The following is a 20594-nucleotide window of genomic DNA, read 5'->3' on the forward strand; positions in this document are numbered from 1 at the left end:
AGATCACTACATTTGTATCTTTGCACCCAGTAGTGCAGTTGTTGGGTCGTAGGATAGTCTATTTTCACCTTCTCGAGGAACCTCCAAACTGTTTTCCAGAGTGGCTGCACCAGCTTGCCTTCTCACCAACAATTTCTCTTTCTCCACATCCTCGCCAACATCTGTCATTTCCTGACTTGTTAATTTTAGCCATTCTGACCACTGTATCTCAGTGGTATCTCATTATGGTTTTGATTTGTATTTCTCTGATGCCGAGTGATGTTGAGCATTTTTTCATGTGTCTGTTGGCCATTTGTATTTCTTCTTTGAAGAAATGTCTGTTCACGTCTTCTGCCCATTTCTTGATTGGATTATTTGTTCTTTGGGTGTTGAGTTTGATAAGTTCTTTATAGATTTTGGATACTAGCCCTTTATCTGATATGTCATTTGCAAATATCTTCTCCCATTCTGTCATTTGTCTTTTGGTTTTGTTGACTGTTTCCTTTGCTGTGCAAAAGCTTTTTATTTTGAAGAAGTTCCAATAATTCATTTTTACCTTTGTTTCCCTTGCCTTTGGAGATGTGTCTCGCAAGAAGTTGCTTCAGCCAAGGTCACAGAGGTTGCTGCCCGTGTTCTCCTCTAGGATTTTGATGGATTCCTGTCTCACATTTAGGTCTTTCATCCATTTTGAGTTCATTTTTGTGTATGGTGAAGGAGTGGTCTAGTTTCATTCTTCTGCACGTGGCTGTCTAATTTTCCCAGCACCATTTGTTAAAGAGACTTTTTTCTTTCTTTTTCTTTCTTTCTTTTTTTTTTTTTTTAAGATTTTTAATTTATTTATTTGACAGAGAGAGAGAGAGCACAGTAGGCAGAGTGGCAGGCAGAGGGAGAGGGAGAAGCAGGCTCTCCACTGAGCAGGGAGCCCGACCTGGGGCTCAATCCCAGGATCCTGGGATCATGACCTGAGTCGAAGGCAGCCATTTAACTGACTGAGCCACCCAGGCGCCCCTGAGACTGTCTTTTTTCCATTGGATATTCTTTCCTCCTTTGTTGGAGATCAGTTGACCATAGAATTGAGGGTCCATTTCCGGGTTCTCTTTTCTACTGATCTATGTGTCTGTTTTTGTGCCAGTACCATACTGTCTTGATAATTACAGCTTTAAGTCCAGAATTGTGATGCCACCAATTTTGGTTTTCTTTTTCAACATTCCTTTGGCTATTTGGGGTCTTTTCTGGTTCCATACAAATTTTAGGATTATTTGTTCCAGCTCTGTGAAAAAAGTTGATGGTATGTTGATAGGGATTGCATTGAATGTATGGATTGTTCTAGGTAGTACAGACATGAGTATGGAACATTTTTCCATTTCTTTATGTCTTTCTCAGTTTCTTTCATGAGTGTTCTGTAGTTTTCTGAGTACAGATTCTTTGCCTCTTTGGTTAGGTTTATTCCTAGGTATTCTATGGTTTTGTTGTAAGTGGGATTGACTCCTTAATTTCTCTTTCTTCTGTCTCATTAGTACACATTATAAAGATTGGAAAATAGTAAGAAAGAAGAATAGCAATAATCCTACTATCTCCTATCAGTTTTTTAGTATAATTTCTTCATTCTTTATATGTAGATCTTTTTAGTAGTTGTAATCTATAATTATATAGTTTTATATAGCCTGGTCTTTTCACCTAACCATATATAACCTTTTTTTCATATTATTAAATATTTTATAGAAACATTTTTAAATTACATAAAGGGATGTATTCAGTTCCTATTTTGGAATATTTAAGTTGTTTTGAAGATTTTGCTATTATGTAATGCTCGGTGAACATCTTTGTACATAAATTTTTTCTCTCTTTTGAGTTATTTTCTTTCTTTTTTTTTTTTAAGGATTTTATTTATTTATTTGACAGAGAGCGAGAGCAGGAACACAAGCAGGGGGAGTGGGAGAGGGAGAAGCAGGCTTCCTGCCGAGCAGGGAGCCCGATGTGGGACTCAATCCCAGGACCCTGGGATCATGACCTGAGCCGAAGGCAGACGCTTAACGACTGAGCCACCCAGGCGCCCTTGAGTTATTTTCTTTAGGGTAGATTCATGGAAACGGAGTTATTGGGTAGATTTTGACAAGTAATTAGGGGGCTACAGTGAGGAAGAGGAATGAACACTTTCAGAATTGACACTGTGTACTTCATATGTAATCCATCTAGAGACCCAGAATGTGAGGTTATGAGGCTAGTAGAGATGCCAAGAGTGATCACTGGGTTAAGGTGGTAACATTTTAGTTTAATAGGAGATTGGCCTACCTTGTTACCTATAATCTTCCCTAATCCCTTGAAATGAAAGTCACTGCTGCTTTCACTAAATGTCTTATAGCATATTGCTTGTGCTCCTCACATGGCACTTTCCTATTCTCATTTGTTTTATATTTGTATTTGTCTAGGTAGAGGGTCCCTTGAGGGCAAGTCTCTTGTTTTCCTCTCATCTAGCATTGTCTTGAATGTATCATATATTACATATATATTAGATATGTGATGTAAAGAAGCATTAATTAATAACCTTCTGAGTAAATTGCTCCCTTATGTGTAACATCACTGTTTTGGAATAAGTTTCAGAAATCTAGTAACATACTTTAAACTGTAGAATTGAAAAATGGACCTGACTTATTCATTTTTTAATTTCATTTTTGAGTGGATTCCTGTACCTTTGGTAGAGGTTGTACTCTGATATAAAACTTTGGCAAAGGTGGACTGCCAACTTAGGAAAATGTAAGATAGCAGTGGGCACTCTTTTGACTGCCCAGTTTGGTACAAGGGGGAAGTCACATATCTTCGTTTGACTTCTGTCCACTTCTTGTTCCTTCTTCCATTTGGGTGGGTGTTCAGATAGTTTGTGGGTAGAGAATTTTTAATTTCTTAGTGTTCTGTATTGTCAGTGGGCTTATAATATTTATTGTTGGCTTTTCCCAGGTTGGATTTTGATGATGATGGAGAAGGGAACAGTAAATTTTTGAGGTAAGATTTTTTAATTTTTTCTCTAGATTTCTGATACTAAAAATTCATGATCTTTATTTCTGACTTGTAATATTTTTGTCCTTAGGCCTGAGGTGAGTGCTGTATCCTAAAACTAAAGTTTCCTGTTGTATTATACCTCATAAAGTTTTCAAGCATTTTGTTAATGTAATGGTTCCAGAGGAAGGAGCTCAGTGAAGAGAGGGCAGAGAATTTCCAAGACCCTTTGTTACAGTTAGTTGCTGTGTGATTTAAAAACAATAACAATTTTTTATTTCTCAAATGCTGTGCATTGGCTGGATGGTTATTCTGTTTTCTTTGTGGTCTTTTATCCTTAAGGAGGTCAAACAATTTCTTTACATGCCAATGGCTACAATCTGAAAGGCAAGACCCAGTCTAAGTGCTTATCAAGCCTCTGCTTTATATTGATATTTGCTGGTGTTCCATTGGCCAAAGTAAATTTTATGTCCCAAGTCCTGAATCAGTGTGTTAGGAGGCTAAGGTGTAATTCATTGGGGGGTCATATACCTTTCATACATTCTGATACCTGTTGACCTCTACAGAGCAGGAATTAGAATTTGTATCCTTGAATAATGAATCTTCTGGAGCACTGAATATGGACTTTTTGCTATATTAATGGAGGAGTTCTTTCAGAGAAGGGAAATACTTATTCCTGCTAAAGACCAAAGCAGTAAGAGTCAAAGAAAGGGAGATAACCTGGACTGCAACTTGCTGTTTTTCCTTTCCAAAGTTGAAAATATTACCTAGGTGGGTCTACTTTGTTGAGTAACAAATATTTAATAAATAAAGGAGCCCTATTTAAAAAAAAAGCTTATTATGTGAGTGTCCAGATTTCATTTGTCATTTTTTTTTTTTTTTTAAGATTTTACTTATTTATTTGACAGAGAGAGACACAGCAAGAGAGGGAACACAAGCAGGGGGAGCGGCAGGGAGAGGGAGAAGCAGGCTTCCCGCAGAGCTTGGAGCCCGATGCGGGGCTTGATCCCAGGACCCTGGGACCACAAAACCTAGTAGTCACAAACTATATGCAGATCCAGAAAGGTTCATTTGTTCTTTCCCCAACCATAATGACCTGAGCCAAAGGCAGATGCTTAACGACTGAGCCTGGGTGGCTTCATTTGCTTTATTAAGTAGATCTTTTAAAAAGTAATATATTTTTTAAGTTTTTAAACAGTGCAAAGTAGTTATGTGTAGTGCAGGTATGTCTTCCTTTCACTTCAGACCCTTTCCCTTAGACAGCTACAGTTTCCAGTTATATTGAGTATCCTTTTAGAAATTTTAGTACATATGTAAGTGTATGTACTAAATATGTACACACATATTTAAATGTATATGTGTGTACATACATTCATAATGTCCTAAGTTTTTGTTTTTGTATGGAGGATGTCCGTATTGTAAATTCCTTGCCATTGTTTAGTTTTATAATGCTTAAGTTCCATCAGAGACATCTGTTTTTTTTCATTTTAGTAAATTTTATTTAGGCTTATATTTCTCACTACTAACTAGTTGCTGAGTCCTACCAGATATTCTTGAAAACAACTGTAACTTGGCTACCGTAAAGAAATAGTTGCAGAACATTGGAGAAAATAATTCTCCAAGAGAGCTCTTGAGACTTAATGAGTATTAATAAATGTGAAGAGGGGAAGATATTTCAATTTTGGGGGAAGGATAGACTTTTTTTTTTTTTTTAAGATTTTATTTATTTCTTTGTCAGAGAGAGAGAACAAGCACGGGGAACAGCAGGCAGAGGGAGAAGCAGGCTCCCCGCCGAGCCTGATGCCGGACTCCATCCCAGGACCCTGGGATAATGACCTGAGCTGAAGGCAGGCACCCAACTAACTGAGCCACCCAGGCATCCCAAACTGTTTTTCAAACAGTTCTGGGAATTCTTCCAATTGGGAATCCATAATTGTAATGATAGATGCTATTGGTGGAACTTATTGTGCATATGAATGGCATAGAAGTAACCACTAGTCTTTTTTTTTTTTTTTAAGATTTTATTTATTTATTTGACAGCGAGAGAGAGAGACAGCAAGAGAGGGAACACAAGCACGGGGGAGTGGGAGAGGGAAAAGCAGGCTCCCCGTGGAGCAGGGAGCCCGACAAGGAGCCTCGATCCCAGGATCCTGGGATCATGACCTGAGCCGAAGGCAGATGGTTAACCGACTGAGCCACCCAGGCACCCTGCTGCTAGTCTTATTTATTAAATATTTCTCAGTTAGCTCTGGCCCTGAGTCATTGTCTTTATTTCCACAAAACCTAGTAGTCACAAACTATATGCAGATCCAGAAAGGTTCATTTGTTCTTTCCCCAACCATAAAAAAAGACTGTCACAATTCATTTTACCTAGTGGGTCATTATGCCCGAGAGAGGCATCACCAAATTTCTTTATCTTTTTTTTTTTTTAAAACAATTGGAATTTTCCACTCTGGTCAGTGTGTGAAAGCCTTACTTGCATTGTATCCCTAAGTCAGCACTAAATCTCCTTGGTTGATGCTACTTTTGAAAGTTGTAATTTGGTCTGGGTTGACTCAGTTGGTAGAGCATGCATCTCTTGATCTTGGGGTTGTGAGTTCAAGCCCCACATTGGGCCTAGAGATTACTTACCAAAAAAATGTAATTCAGTAGGCCTGGGGTAGGGCCCAAGGTTCTGTGTTCTGCTTCATTTCTGGAATCTGCTTCCATACTTTCAGTAGTAAGGATCTAGAAGACTCATTCTTGAGATTCAAAGTTAACATATAAATTATAGGTCTCTCTTTTCAGTTTAGGTTACATGTTTTCACTAGGAGTTAGTAGCATCTGATTTAAAGCATATTTTGTGTCCTAGGAACAGACCATTTGTACTTGAGCTGGAATTCAGTTACATCTCCATTTTTGCCCATTCTTCTTCTCTTCTGTTATTTTCAAAAATTGAAAATTCTTGGGGTTGGATTACTTGAGGATTTACAGCCTGTGAAGGAGCAGTATAAATTTTGGTTCTAATTTAATAACTGGCTTAACTGCAAATTTTGTGACATTTACCTATCTCCCAAAAGCACTTTCTGTCCAGAGTTGATAGATCTTTGCTATATCCTGTGGCAGTGAGAAGAGGAAAATTTAGATCATCCAGAGAGTAGAGTAATGTTTTTAAAGTTAGGTTTTCCTCCCTCAACAAATCCTGTAGTTTCTTTCTTTAGCAGATATGATTTATTGGCTTATTAAGTAGAAGTTGTTGGGATGAATGGATTGTGTTTCCTTGATTAGAGAGATAAAGAACATTGTTCATGTCATAATATAAAACTATCTCTTAAAAATTTCTGTGTATCAAAGAAAACAGTGAAAAGATAACCCATGTAATGGGAGAAAATATTTGCAAATCATATATCTGATAAGAGGTTAATATCTATAATATATGAAGAACTACCATAACTCAATAATAAAAAAAAACAGCCTGATTAAAAATTGGCAGATGACTTGGAATAGACGTTTTTCCAAAGAAGGTATGCAAAAGGCCAACAAGCATATGAAAAGATGTTCAACATCACTAATCGTTAGAGAAATGAAGATTGAAACTACAGTGAGCTACCACCTCACACCCATGATGAGGGCTACCATCAAAGAAACAGAAAATAAATGTTGGGTAAGGATGTGAAAAAGAAGGAACCCTTATGCACTGTTGGTCAGAATGTAAATGGTAAATTTAACTACTGGAAAACAGTATGGAGATTCCTCAAAAAACTAAAAACAGAATCATCGTATGATTCAGCAGCCCCACTTCTGGTTATAAATATCCAAAATAATTGAAAACAGGGTCTTAGATATTTACACATTCATGTGCACTGCCCCATTTTCACAATAGCCAAGAGGTGGAATCAACCCAAATATTCACTGGCAGATGAATGCATAAAGAAAATGTGGCATATATGTCCAATGGAATATTGTTCAGCCTTAAAAAGGAAGGAAATCCTGGCATATGCTACAACATGGATGAATGTTGAGGACATTATACTAAGTAAAATAAGCCAGTCACAAAAAGAGACTATGTAATTTCACTTATATGAGGTATCTAAAGTAGTCAAAATTAGAGATTGAAAGTACAGTGATGGTTACCAGGAGCTGGGGGTTAGGTGGGGAGCAGATGGGAAGATGATGTTTAGTGTATATAGAGTTTCAGTTTTGCAAGATTAGAAAGTTCTATAGATCTGTTGCACAACAATGTAAATGTAGTTAACACTACCGAATTGTACTCTAAAAATTGGTTAAGATGGTCAATTTTATGTTCCTTGTTTTTCTGCCATAATTAAAACTATCCCCAATCTCAGAGTGGTGCTGACAGGGCAGTCCGTTGTGCCCTCATGAGATCATTCTCTTTTTTTTGGAGTGTCTCATAAGTAAAGGTAAAGGAGAACATCGGAAACCTGACAAATAATAGTCATGGGTCTCTTAAGTTCTTTGGGATGGTATTACTATCTCTATCGCTTTTGATGGTTTTCCATTGGCTTTTTTTTTTTTCTGTTGAATATTTTTACTCCTTTCTAGTTTTTATTTCAGAGGAAGTAGATATAACAAGTATAATGTTTTGGGCTAATCTTATTTTTCTTTCTTAGGTGTGATGATGATCAGATGTCTAATGATAAGGAGCGGTTTGCCAGGTAATGTAGTAGAGCATCTTGGGCCATGTTGTGGAACCAGGCAGTTCAAGTGTATTGGGTTTAATTTGATCTCATTAGGAGTTAATTTCTCTGTCAGTCTTCTTCCTTACTCTGAAAGCTGACAAAATTTAGTATGACAGTTATTGTTTATGTTCAGTTAACATGACTTCAGACTGATGGTACAGTTTATAGAGTGTTTTTATGTATATGGTAGGCAGCTATACAGTGTGCTTGCTGGGTGTCCACAGGAACACAAGTTATGGATTTCATGGTTGTATTTATTATTAAATGGGTCCACAAAATCTATACAGGTAATAGTTTTCCTTTAAAAATGGCAACAGAAATAATTTTTGTGGAGATGAATTTTGATTTTAATAAATTTATTTAAATTTTGTGAAGATTATGAAAAATACTTCGCTTTTCATCAACTCAGATGTACAAAATTGAGAAGGATTTATGAATAAAAAGCAAGATTTTTTTTTAGAAAGTTCATTCTGTATATTTTAAACAGTACATTTGTTTTTTTAAGATTTTATTTATTTGACAAATAAATATTTATTTATAATAAATATTTATTATAAATAAATAAAATCTTATTTATTTTAATAAATAAGGGGTGGCAGGCAGAGGGAGGAGCAGACTCCCTGCTGAGCAGGGAGCCCGACGCGGAACTTGATCCCAGGACCCCGGGATCATGACCTGAGCCAAAGGCAGATGCTTAACCGACTGAGCCACCCAGGCGCCCAAATTAGTCTGTTTTGTAAAAAGTGAGTTTGCAGCCACCTCAGAAAAATGAATAATCAAAAATCCAGAGCTTAACTGAGTTCTTATATTTATTGCTGATGTTGCTAGTCTGGGAACCAAACCTTGAGAACCACTGATGTAGAGGGCTAATACCAGTCAGAGTGGCTTATAACTATCTGAAGCAGTAAGATGCCATCATGGGCTTTGAATAAGAGATTTTAATAAATAAAATGCATATGGGATTTTCTTTAGTAGCAGTGTATAGGATTGATTAAAAAGAAGCACAATAGTCAGGGAGGTAGATGCAAGGGTGAATAATAAGATAGCTATAAAATGATGAGTGCCTGGGCTGGAGTGGAAGCAATGGCAATAGGAAAGGAGTGAATTCAAGACATTTTCAAGTAATTTATTTATTGAAATAGATAGTTATAAATACTTTAGGGTATAAACCGTCTCTAAAATGAGAAGTTAATTATAGATATTTGGGGAATAGTTTCTGAAGCTGCTTTGGAAAGTCAGGCCATCCTGGGCACCTGGCTGGCTTAGTCAGTAGAGCATGCAGCTCCTGTTCTTAGGGTCCTGAATTCAAGCCCCACGTTGGATGTAGAGATTGCTGAAAGAAAGAGAAAGAAAGAGAGGAAAGAAAAGAAAAGAAAGATAGATAGAAAGATAGTCAAGCCATCAAGTAGTACTGGTCATACAGGTTAACAGTCTCGTGACTGAAATTCCAAAAAGCTATGAAGACATGACCTGAATTATTTTAGTCTTCATTTGTTGTACTTAGTATAAATATTTATACATTCACATATTTCATTCAGAAATACTAGAGTGGTTAAGGGATTATGGATTTGTAGTAGTAGTAGTAATAATAGGAATTTTAGATATTTAACTTTCTTTCAGACAACTTAGATTGTGCCAATTCACCTCACATATTCTCCTTGGGAATTCAGTAGGTCTATAAAGCTGAAAATGTATCTATTTTCTCAATTCTTTGAAAAAAGGATTTGTAGTTTGTTAAGGAACCATAATAACCAATGAACATGAAACTTTACTGAATATAAGGCAATTCTCTTGTGTTTCTTATCAGTATAGGTAAATTTCATATTTATGTTCTTATTACTGTGTTATTTTGGGTCTCTTTTTTTCCTGTTTCCCAGGTATTGCTATTCATTGTACATGTCTTTTTTTTTTTTTTTTGAGATTTATTTATTTTAGAGTGAGAAAGAGAACAAGCAAGTCAGTGAGCATGGTAGGGAGGGGTAGGGGGAGAGAGAGAGAGAATCCCAAGCAGGCTCCACCAACCACAGAGCCTGTCATGGAGCTCCATCTCACCATCCTGAGATCATGACCTGAGCCAAAACCAAGATTCGAACGCTTAACCGACTGCGCCACCCAGGTGCCTCTGTACCTATCACTTTTAATAATGAAATAGTGTTTCAGCCTGTTAATATATCATGCTTACTTAGACATATTTGAGGCTTCTTAATCTATATCTATATATATTGTTTTTAATGGAATTGATTACTGATATACTGGCCTACCAACACCTTGATGTTTCTTCAGTTGCCACCAACCCTTATAGTTCTCAGTTTTCCAGAAAAACTTAAATGGTAATCCTTTGTAGCCCCCTCCAGGAGAGGGGGAGTTGACAGTGGGGATCCAGCAGTTTTGGAGCTTTACTGCAAAGAAATGGGAGAGTGAATAAATAGAAATTTACTACTTTAGTATCCAGTCAATGGTAGGGGATGTGCCAGAAACCTAATTCTTAAGTTTTATTTATGTAATTTATCCAGTGAAACCTGTTAGGTTATTTTGTCTATGAGAGCATATGTGTGTGTCTGCGTGTTAACAGAGAGATTGTATTTGTGATCATTTGTTTAACATTCTTACCATGATTTACTCTTTGTTTTTTTATTATAGAATAGCATATGTGGGGGCACCTGGGTGGCTCAGTTGGTTAAGTGGCCAACTCTTGATTTTGGCTTAGGTTGTGATCTCGGGGTCCTGGGATCAAGCCCCACGTCAGACTCTGCTCTTAGTAGGGAGTCTGCTTGAGTATTCTGTCTCTCCCTCTCCCTCTGCACCTTCCCCCCTCTCTCAAATAAATAAATAAATCTTAAAAAAAAAAAAGAATAGCATATGTGGATATCATTTTATTTCCAGATTGGGAGCAGTGTGTGAGAATGGTATTCCCTCGTTTGGTTCTTGTTCAAACTATATATTGTTGGTCTGTATAGAGATTGATTGGCAAAATGCTTTCTGTGTTCAGACTGTGTTAATTTATAATGAATATTGGCCTTGCTTTTATGTCAGCCTTTGTCCTGTGAGTTACTTTTTTTTATCCTAACAAATGGCTTTGTAGAGTTATGGGCAAGGTTCCTGTCCATATTTTAATTTTCCCTTCTCTGCATCTATTTTGTTCTATTTCCTTTTTCCTTTCCTTTCCCCTCTACTTCCTTGCATCAATCCATCCATCCATCCCTCTTTTTTTCTTTCTTTTTATTTTAATTTTAGCTTAGTTCATTAATTCTATTTTTAGGTCGGATGATGAGCAGAGCTCTGCGGATAAAGAGAGACTTGCCAGGTAGGAGAACAGTGTCTTTCAGCATGATGAAGCAGATGATGCTGCTTTTTCCTTTTTCTTACTCTGCTCTTTTCTTCCCCTTTCTCTTTGTGTTTTTCCTTATCTGTGGCAAGAGAGGACAAGATTTATTAGAAGTTTGTGTGTAACAGGAACTTTGGCCTCCCCCATCAGAAAGTGGGTGAGTTGAGGGAACTTTACTAAGGAATTTAAGAAATTGCTATTAGTTTTATAGTTTTCTCTTTTCCTCTTTAATCTCAGCACTGTTTCACAGAATAAAAGGCTTTAGAAGCAGGGCAGTGGTGCCAGTTGGTGCTTTAGCAGGGGCATACTTTTTTATCAGAAGACTAATAAATATATTTGTGTTTGCAATTGGTTCCCAATATTTAGGCCTTAGCATTTATTCTGTACCTCTCTAGAAAGCACACCCTTATTTTCCTGTGTAGACTCACAGGCTAGATTACTGTGTCATACAGTACTGGTCTTGCTTTGGTGATTGAATCTTTTATGGTTTTCCAGAAAAGTTTTAGCAGTCTTGATGTGGCTTTTTAAAAGAGTAGCCTTCTGGACTTCGGTGTCAGAAATCTGTCAGATACTAGGAGGATGGGTGCTTTAAGTTTGAAAGTAGAATTTTATGTTTCTCAGGCAAATTAACAAATACAAACTTACATGGTGAGATCTTTTTGCCATTTGGAAAGGAGACTTTAGAGTTCTCTTTGGAGACTATTGTCAATAAGGTAGAAATACTAGGATACTAATGGTGTGCCCAAATTTTTCTATTTTCTTGCTTCTGTGATTTGGGACCATTCAGTAGGAGATAGATCATTGATACCAATACCTGTTTTTACTACTTTACCCCCTCATCTCATTACCTTTTTCAGCGCGGCCACAAGCTCATTTTGTTGTCATTTCCTGCTAAGTCTTCAGAAAGCTGATTTGGCATGGTATGGTGGGAAAACCATTGCATTAATTGGGAATGAATGCTGCCTTTGGGAAAGTCATTTAGTTAACTTCTTAACCTTAATTCTTCTCATGAAGAGATTTATGTTAGACCAGTTGTTTTTATTTTTCTTTTTGTTTTGACAAAGAACTTTTATTCAGATAGGATCCTTAAGTGGTAATGGAAGTGAATAAAAAAGATAAAGCAAAAGCTGCTCAAGGAGAAGCAGAAATGCAGTGTGTTGTTTCGTTCTTTCTTTGAGGCATCCTCGTAGAAGACACTGAGGAACTATGGGGCTTTTTAGAAATCCAACTTGAAAACTACTGGATTATTATGGAGATGTGATCCACGTACCCTGTTGAGATCCAAATTGTCTGTTTTCAGGCCTTTTCCTCCCCACTCCACTTTTACTCTCTAATTCATTTTGCTCCAGCTGGGGACCCAGAAGGGACCACTAGTAGATATCTTTTTTTTTTTAATTTAATTTTATTATGTTATGTTAGTCACCATACAGTACATCATTAGTTTTTGATGTATTGTTCCATGATTCATTGTTTGCCTGTAATACCCAGTGCTCCATGCAATACATGGTCTCCTTAATACCCATCACTGGCTAACCTATCCCCCCACCACCTCCCCTCTAAAACCCTCAGTTTATTTCTCAGAGTTCATAGTCTCTCATGGTTCATCTTCCCCTCTGATTTCTACCCCCACTTCATTTTTCCCTTCCTTCTCCTAATGTCCTCCATGCTATTCCTTATGTTCCACAAATAAGTGAAACCATATGATAATTGACTTTCTCTGCTTGACTTATTTCACTTAGCATAATCTCCTCCAGTCCCATCTGTGTTGATGTAAAAGTTGGGTATTCATCCTTTCTGATGGCTGAGTAATATTCCATTGTATACATGGACCACATCTTCTTTATCCATTCATCTGTTGAAGGGCATCTCAGCTCTTTCCACAGTCTGGCTATTGCGGACATTGCTGATATGAACATTGGGGTGCATATGGCCCTTCTTTTCACTACATCTGTGTCTTTGGGGTAAATACCCAGTAGTGCAATTGCTGGGTCATAGGGTAGCTCTATTTTTAATTTTCTGAGGCACCTCCACACTGTTTTCCAAAGTGGCTGTACCAACTTGCATTCCCACCAACAGTGTAAGAGGGTTCTCCTTTCTCTACAACCTCTCCAACATTTGTTGTTTCTTGCCTTGTCAGTTTTTGCCATTCTAACTGGTTTAAGGTGGTATCTCAGTGTGGTTTTGATTTGAATTTCCCTGGTGGCTAATGATGATGAACATTTTTCCATGTGTCTGTTAGCCATTTGTATGTCTTCTTTGGAGAAGTGTCTGTTCATGTCTTCTGCCCATTTTTTGACTTGATTATTTGTTTTTTGGGTGTTGAGTTTGAGAAGTTCTTAATAGATCTTGGATACCAGCCCTTTATCTGTAGTGTCATTTGCAAATATCTTCTCCCATTCAGTGGGTTGCCTCTTTGTTTTGTTGACTGTTTCCTTTGCTGTGCAGAAGCTTTTTATCTTGATGAAGTCCCAAAAGTTCATTTTTGCTTTTGTTTCACTAGTCTTTGGAGATGTATCTTGAAAGAAGTTGCTGTCGCCGATGTGGAAGAGGTTATTGCCTATGTTCTTTAGGATTTTGATGGATTCCTGTCTCACATTGAGAGCTTTCATCCATTTTGAGTTTATCTTTATGTATGGTGTTAGAGAATGGTCGAGTTCCATTCTTCTGAATGTGGCTGTCCAATTTTCCCAGTACCATTTATTGAAGAGACTGTCTTTTTTCCATTGCAATTTTTTTTCCTGCCTTGTTGAAGATTATTTGACCATAGGGTTATCTTAAAATCTCTTAAGCTCAGTACACTGGCACCACACCCAGATAGAGAAGCTAGGACTTTATGCCTTAGTGAGACAAAGAAAACTTCAAAATCTTCCAGTTCTGCCTTCTAGTGTTAAGAGTAGGAGAGAAGCTTAGAACAGGCAACATTTTATAGACCAAAGGAATCTGTACTATCAATTCATTTATCAGTTGTTGGGCAGTATACTTGTGTTGGAAAAAACTGGTCATTTTATTTTCGGCCTTAAAAAGTTGAATTAGTAAACATGGAGTCAGCCAAACCAAGATTATTTGTCTCGGGAAATAACATGAATAAAATCAACATCTTTTAAGACTATCACTTTTTAAAATATTTTTTGCTTTGTTTTGTTTGGGGGAGTGGTAATTTACATAGGAAGTGAAGTTTCCAGGAGATAGGGAGAATTGCTGGTATCTGTTTATTCTTTGTCTGCCTTGTTGGTTTCTATTTCATCCTTGTTCTGCATGAGAAGGTTGGCAAACTTGACTCTATCTTCCGAGACTTAAACACTCCTAAATCTAAAAACTACATTTCTTCAGCAGCTGACTCCGTATTTATATGACTCTTCTCACCTCCCAAATGGCCAGATGTGACCACCTGGGTGGGGCTTCTCCTCTCTCCATGCAGGGAAAATCACAGTGAAATTGAACGGCGGCGACGGAACAAGATGACAGCCTACATCACAGAACTGTCAGACATGGTGCCCACCTGTAGTGCCCTGGCTCGAAAACCAGACAAGCTAACCATCTTACGCATGGCAGTCTCTCACATGAAGTCCTTGAGAGGAACTGGGAATACATCCACTGATGGCACCTACAAGCCTTCATTCCTCACTGATCAGGTCTCTGGGATGTACAAATCTGAGATAGTCGAGAATCTGTTGAAAATTTTTATCTTTGCGGGGTAGATGACCATAATTCTAACTAGTGCCTTATATTGAGAGTCAGAGCCAAGCTGAGTCTGTAGATTGCTTAAAGTACAAGAATTCACCTGTTAAGGAAAAATTCACACATGGGAAAGTAGTTTCAATTCCTGGCTATTATATTCATTAGCATCGGAACAGTGAGAAGTACAGAAGACTTGTGCAAATTATTTAACAAGCTTATTAGGTATTTTATTAATTTTTTTAAAGATTGTATTTATTTTGAGAGAGCATGTGCACACAGGTGGGGGTGGGGGAGGAGCAGACTCCCCGCTGAGCAGGGGACCCCCCCCCCCCCGCCAACGCAGGGCTCAATTCCAGGACCCTGGGATCATGACCTGAGCTGAAGGCAGACATTTAACCAACTGAGCCACCCAGATGCCCCAAGCTTATATGTATTTTAAACTTCACTCATGAATATAGCCTATAAGGTGAAACAAGAGTAGAATTGTAGGAAGAAGAGATGATTGTGTCCATGGAACCTGTTCTCTTCCTTGGCTTTAGGGTTATAGAAGATGGAAGAAAACTGTTTCTTATTCCTGAAACAGCTTTTAGTTTTAGTGATAAAAGGAGTCTGACAAGGCAGTCATTGTTCCTTAGAGATGTGCTCTGTTAAATGTAATGAGAAAAATAGGGAAGGCAAAAACGTTTCTAGCCTCTCAGGAACTTAATCTGAGTATGAATATGTGAGTGAGTGGAAGTGAGTCTGAATATGAATTTTTGAGTGTCTAGAAACACACATAGTGAAAAATGAGAAGAAAATGCATACAGAGAAGAAATATCTTCTTAAAATGATTATTTATTTGAGAGAGACCGAATGTGAGCAGGGGGAGGAGCAGAAGGAGAAGGAGAGAATCTCAAGCAGACTCCCCATTGAGCATGGAGCCCAGTGTGGGGCTGGATCTCCCGACCCATGAGATCATGACCTGAGCCAAAACCAAGAGTCGGACACAACTGACTGAGCCACCCAGGCACCCTGAGAAATAATCTTTCTTTAAAACTTACTAATAATTTATATGGGACTAGATAAATATATAGTGGAGGGACGGCTAAAGTGAATAGAATGACCAGGTTTGAGTGGGGATGGTTAGCAAAGATTTCTAAGAGTAAGAAAGGTATGTTCTCTTTTGATTATTAAAAATAACACATGGTTGTTGCAGAAAATTTTACAGGAAATATAAGGAAGAAAAAATTGACCTATAATGTCACTCTTTTATTCAGAGGATTAGAAGGAAGGAATGTGGTTTGGAAGAAAGCAATAAGAATGATTTTCCAAATAAGAGTTTCTATATGAAAACATACAGCATGGATTTTAGATATATGTACTTTGAAATAGTTAATCAGTTAATCTAACAATACACATAGAGATATTGATTGAACAGACTCCAGTTTATGCGCCTTTTGTGGGCTAACCAGGTGCTTTGTGCTATGAGAAGAACAGAGATAAGAGATAGTCACTAGTGGAAAGAGACATGTAAATAAATAAATCACAATATAAACACATGATTAGTTCTATCATAGAGGTGCAGTATTAAAGTCCTGTAGAAATATAAACATGGAAAAGGAAAGGTAAGGGATTAGTGTCATAAATACTGTGAATAACTTGAGCAAATGCCTAGTGAGAATGATTGGATTATTCAAGGCAAATGAAATAGTTTAGCAAGCCTTGGGAGATGACAATAGGGAGGTAGGCTGGGGCCTGATCATGTAGTATTTAGGTGTTATGTTACAGAATTTAGATATTAATTTTTAGGCAGTAGGGAGCCGTCAAAAATGTGTCAGTCAGTGGGCCTGGGTGGCTCAGTCAGTTTTAAGTGTCCCGACTCTTGATTTTGGCTCAGGTCATGGTCTCAGAGTCATGAGATCAAGCCCTGAGTTGGGCTCTGCGCTGGGCATGGAGCCTACTTGGGATTCTCCTTCTCTTTCTGTCCCTCCCCATCTCTCTCCCCCAAAAAATTATATTTGTTGATACAGAGCATTTTAAGGCTGGATTTGAGACTTGGCATAAGATAACTAGGACAGTGATGTAGTTATTGGAAATAGAATTAATAAAACAGTTACCACTGGAGCAGGAGAGAGAGTAATTAGATTTTGAGTCTTGTAGCCTGAGAGGAAGGTGATACTGTTAATCAAGAAAGGAAATGCTAGAAGAGCACAGAGGATTATTCTTTGGAGGGGAAAATATGACCAGTTTTGAGATGTTGAAATTGAGTTGCTGGTAGAATATCTAAATTGCAAATGTTTTAACAGTTGGTTGGAATTTAGGTCTGCTTAAAGCTAAAGAAAAAAGTTTAGGCGAGTCTAGAGATACAGACTTGGGCATCATTTCATGGCAGGGAGGAGTGGATATAATTTCTCAGGGAGAGAATATGGTATAAATAGAGAAGAGAACTTAAGATAGAACCTTGGAAATATATATACTTAAGACTTGAACAAAGGGAAGGGTGCCTGAAGCAGAGAAGGGATGTTTAGAAAGGTAGCCAAAGTTGGAGGAGGGTGTAGTAGAAGCTAGAGGAAAATAAAACTTAAAAGGATGGAATGGATAACATTACCAGATTCTGGAGAGAGATTGGGTAACATGATAAAGACCCAGGAAAGGAGACTTGAATTGGCAGTCAGGAGAACATTGTTAACCTGCTGCAAACAATATGAATGGTTTAGAGTGACAGTTGTAGTGGGATTGAGAAATAAGTGAAGGGTAAGAGAATAAAACCAGTGAATATAACATTACTCTTAATATAAACTCGGCACTGAAAAAGAGATGAGTTGGGCAAAATTGAGGAAAGATTTGTATAGAATTGAGAAAACCTGATCGTGTTTATAGATCTGAGGGGAAAGAGTGAAAATGGGAGTATTTATAGAGCAAGATTCTAAAAAGAGACCAGAGGGGGTGAGATCAAGGACTAAATTTTTGTTAGTGGGAAACCTTTTTATTTCCCATCTTGCGTCCTGAGGTAAAGAGGAGGAGGTGAATAGTGACAGAGAGATTGAAGAAATACTGTTAGAAAATTTACCTATTGTGAAGGCAGTTACATTTAGAGTGCAAAGCTGGGGCTGTGGATCAGGCAGGAGCCAGCAATTGCTTAGGGAGAGGTGCATAAGGCCTGAAATGTCTTCTTTCCGTGAATAATTCTTGACTTTTAAGAGTTCAGTATTAACTTTCATTTCTCTTTTTTGGGCAGGAACTCAAACATTTGATCTTGGAGGCAGCTGATGGCTTTCTGTTTATTGTCTCATGTGAGACAGGCCGGGTGGTTTATGTCTCTGACTCAGTGACCCCAGTTTTGAATCAGCCACAGTCTGAATGGTTTGGTAGCACACTCTATGATCAGGTGCATCCAGATGACGTGGACAAACTTCGTGAGCAGCTTTCCACCTCAGAAAATGCCCTGACAGGTACGAATTATGTGGATGGAAAATGAATGGGAAGCCCTTTCTTTTTTTCCTGAAACAGAAGAGGTGTTTTAGCTCTTCAGTTTGTTCATTGAATCTGGCAAACCTTCTAGAATATTCTCCCATAATGAATATAATCATTTTTTTCTATCCACATGCAGATAATACAATTTGTAGCTTATTGTTAGAAAATGTTTCTTTTTTTTTTTTTAAAGATTTTATTTATTTATTTGAGAGAGAGAGAATGAGAGATAGAGAGCACAAGAGGGAAGAGGGTCAGAGAGAGAAGCAGACTCCGTGCTGAGCAGGGAGCCTGATGTGGGACTCGATCCTGGGACTCCAGGATCATGACCTGAGCCGAAGGCAGTCGCTTAACCAACTGAGCCACCCAGGCGCCCGAAAATGTTTCTTGAGTGACAGTGCACGTATATAAGTTAATTACTGTAAATAAAACAGTAAAAACCAAATCTACAATGAACTTTTTTTTTCCATTCTAAAAGAATTAAGTTATCCATGTTTCTCATTTGTATGGGTAATTACCTGGTATTTTTTTCTACCTGTTTGTGCATATCTTTATATACTTTATATATATAAAGTATATATATAGTTTTATATACTGGGTTCTATTTAATAGATTTTTATTTTAAAGAGTGGTTATCAGTATAAAAGTTGTTACTATTTTTTGTATCTGTACTATTTTTTGTCTTATTTTTATTTATTTTTTTCTTCACCCTATTTTAATGCTATTCAGTCCTTTTGCAGAGTTTGGCTATAGGAAACACATCTGCTTCTTAAGCAACTCTGGAAAAAAATTTAAAGTGAAAGCAGATCAAAACTGGTAATTAAGGGGGGCCTGGGTGGCTCAGTTGGTTGAGTATCCCAACTCTTGGTTTTGACTCCGATTGTGATCTCAGAGTCTTGGGATCAAGCCCTGTGTCAGACTCCTCACTGAGCTGGAGTCTGCTTGAGATTTCCTGTCTCCTTCTCCCTCTGCCCCTACCTGTGCTCATGCACACACATGTACACATGTGTTCTCTCCCTCTCTCTCATTAAATAGATGAATAAATATATAGAATCTTTTAAAAAACTTGGTAATAAAATACAAGGAAGTCCATTATAGTTTTATTTATTTATTTATCTTTATTTAAATTCAGTTAATTAACATACAATGTAGTATTGGTTTCAGAGGTAGAGGTCAATGATTCATCAGTCTTATATAATACCCAGTGCTCATTATATCACTGCCCTTCTTAATATCTATCACCCAGTTACTCCATCCCCCCACTGCCTTCCCTTCCAGCAACCCTCAGTTTGTTTCCTATGATTAAGAGTCTCTTACAGTTTTTCTCTCTCTCTGATTTTGTCTTATTTTTTCCTCTCTTCATCTCTGATCCTGTTTTGTTTCTTAAATTCCACATACCAGTGAGATCATATGATAATTGTCTTTCTCTGATTGACTTATTTCGCTTAGCGTAATACCGTCTAGTTCCATCCATGTCGTTTCAAATGGCAAGGTTTTATTTTGGTTTTTGGTTTTATTAATTTTGGTTTTATTAATTGTGTTTTAGTTTTCCCTTCTTTCAGGTCTTTATGGGTTTCATGTTTGGTTTTATTTTGGTTTTATTTTTTGGTTTTGGTTTTATTAATTGTGTTTTAGTTTTCCCTTCTTTCAGGTCTTTATGGGTTTCATGTTTCTAGTTCTTTTTTCCAAAAGTTGCCATTCATTTCTTTTTTTTTTTTTTTAAAGATTTTATTTCTTTCTTTGACAGAGAGAGCACACAAGCAGGGGGAGCAGCAGAGGGAGGGAGAAGCAGGCTGTCCACTGAGCAGGGAGCCTGAAGCGGGACTCAATCCCAGGACCCTGGGATCATGACCTGAGCTGAAGGCAGACGCTTAACCAGCTGAGCCACCCAGGCGCTCTTGCCATTCATTTCTATATAATAAAGGGAAGAAAATTTTGGCTGGAGATAGATAATTGTGTTACTATAGCATATAAAATTGTTTTTTTTTAATTTTTATTTTAATTTTTTAAAGATTTTGTTTACTTATTTGAGAGAGAGAACACAGAGGAAGAGTGAGAGGGAGAAGCAGATTCCCCACTAAGCGGAGAGCCTGATGTGGTGCTTGATCCTGGTACCCTGAGATTGTGACCTGGTCAAAGGCAAATGCTCAGCTGACTTGAGTCACCCAGGCGCCCCAAATTATTTGTTTTTAAACAATGACATTCCCTCGGTGTGCATGTGTGCGCACACGTGCATGTGTATGTGTATAAAAATGAGACCCAAGAATGTAGCCTAGCCTCTTGCTTGCCAACACCACTTTCCACTCCCACCTTTCTTCTTTGCACAAGGTTTTCTCCAGTGCTGCCTTTGCATTTAAGAATAACATTCATTGATGGGGGTTGAGGTATTTTGGACTTGAAAAATATCCGTTCCCTACTTGGCCTATTCTTTTATAAATGAGATTGGAGGACATCAGTAGGATACTTACTTATCTTTGCCTCTAGTGTCT

General features: G+C 37.7%; 1 protein-coding gene across 7 annotated transcripts in view; it reads left to right on the forward strand.

The window, feature by feature from the left end:
• ARNT (aryl hydrocarbon receptor nuclear translocator) overlaps positions 1 to 20594 on the forward strand; it is a 66223-nt gene that overhangs the window by 21970 nt on the left and 23659 nt on the right. For 5 of the 7 annotated variants that reach the window (XM_088022273.1, XM_088022275.1, XM_088022274.1 and 2 more), the window contains 5 exons: positions 2935 to 2979; positions 7584 to 7628; positions 10912 to 10956; positions 14396 to 14609; positions 17873 to 18086. In XM_088022273.1, the coding sequence (XP_087878399.1) occupies positions 2935 to 2979; positions 7584 to 7628; positions 10912 to 10956; positions 14396 to 14609; positions 17873 to 18086 (563 nt within the window). The remainder of the gene's footprint in view (positions 1 to 2934; positions 2980 to 7583; positions 7629 to 10911; positions 10957 to 14395; positions 14610 to 17872; positions 18087 to 20594) is intronic. The other 2 variants (XM_088022277.1, XM_088022278.1) reach the window with 1 other exon arrangement.

This window comes from Eumetopias jubatus, unplaced genomic scaffold (genome assembly GCF_037043125.1).
Source record: "Eumetopias jubatus isolate StellerSeaLion01/CBP00866 unplaced genomic scaffold, mEumJub1_p1.0 scaffold_4, whole genome shotgun sequence".
Taxonomy (NCBI): domain Eukaryota; kingdom Metazoa; phylum Chordata; class Mammalia; order Carnivora; family Otariidae; genus Eumetopias; species Eumetopias jubatus.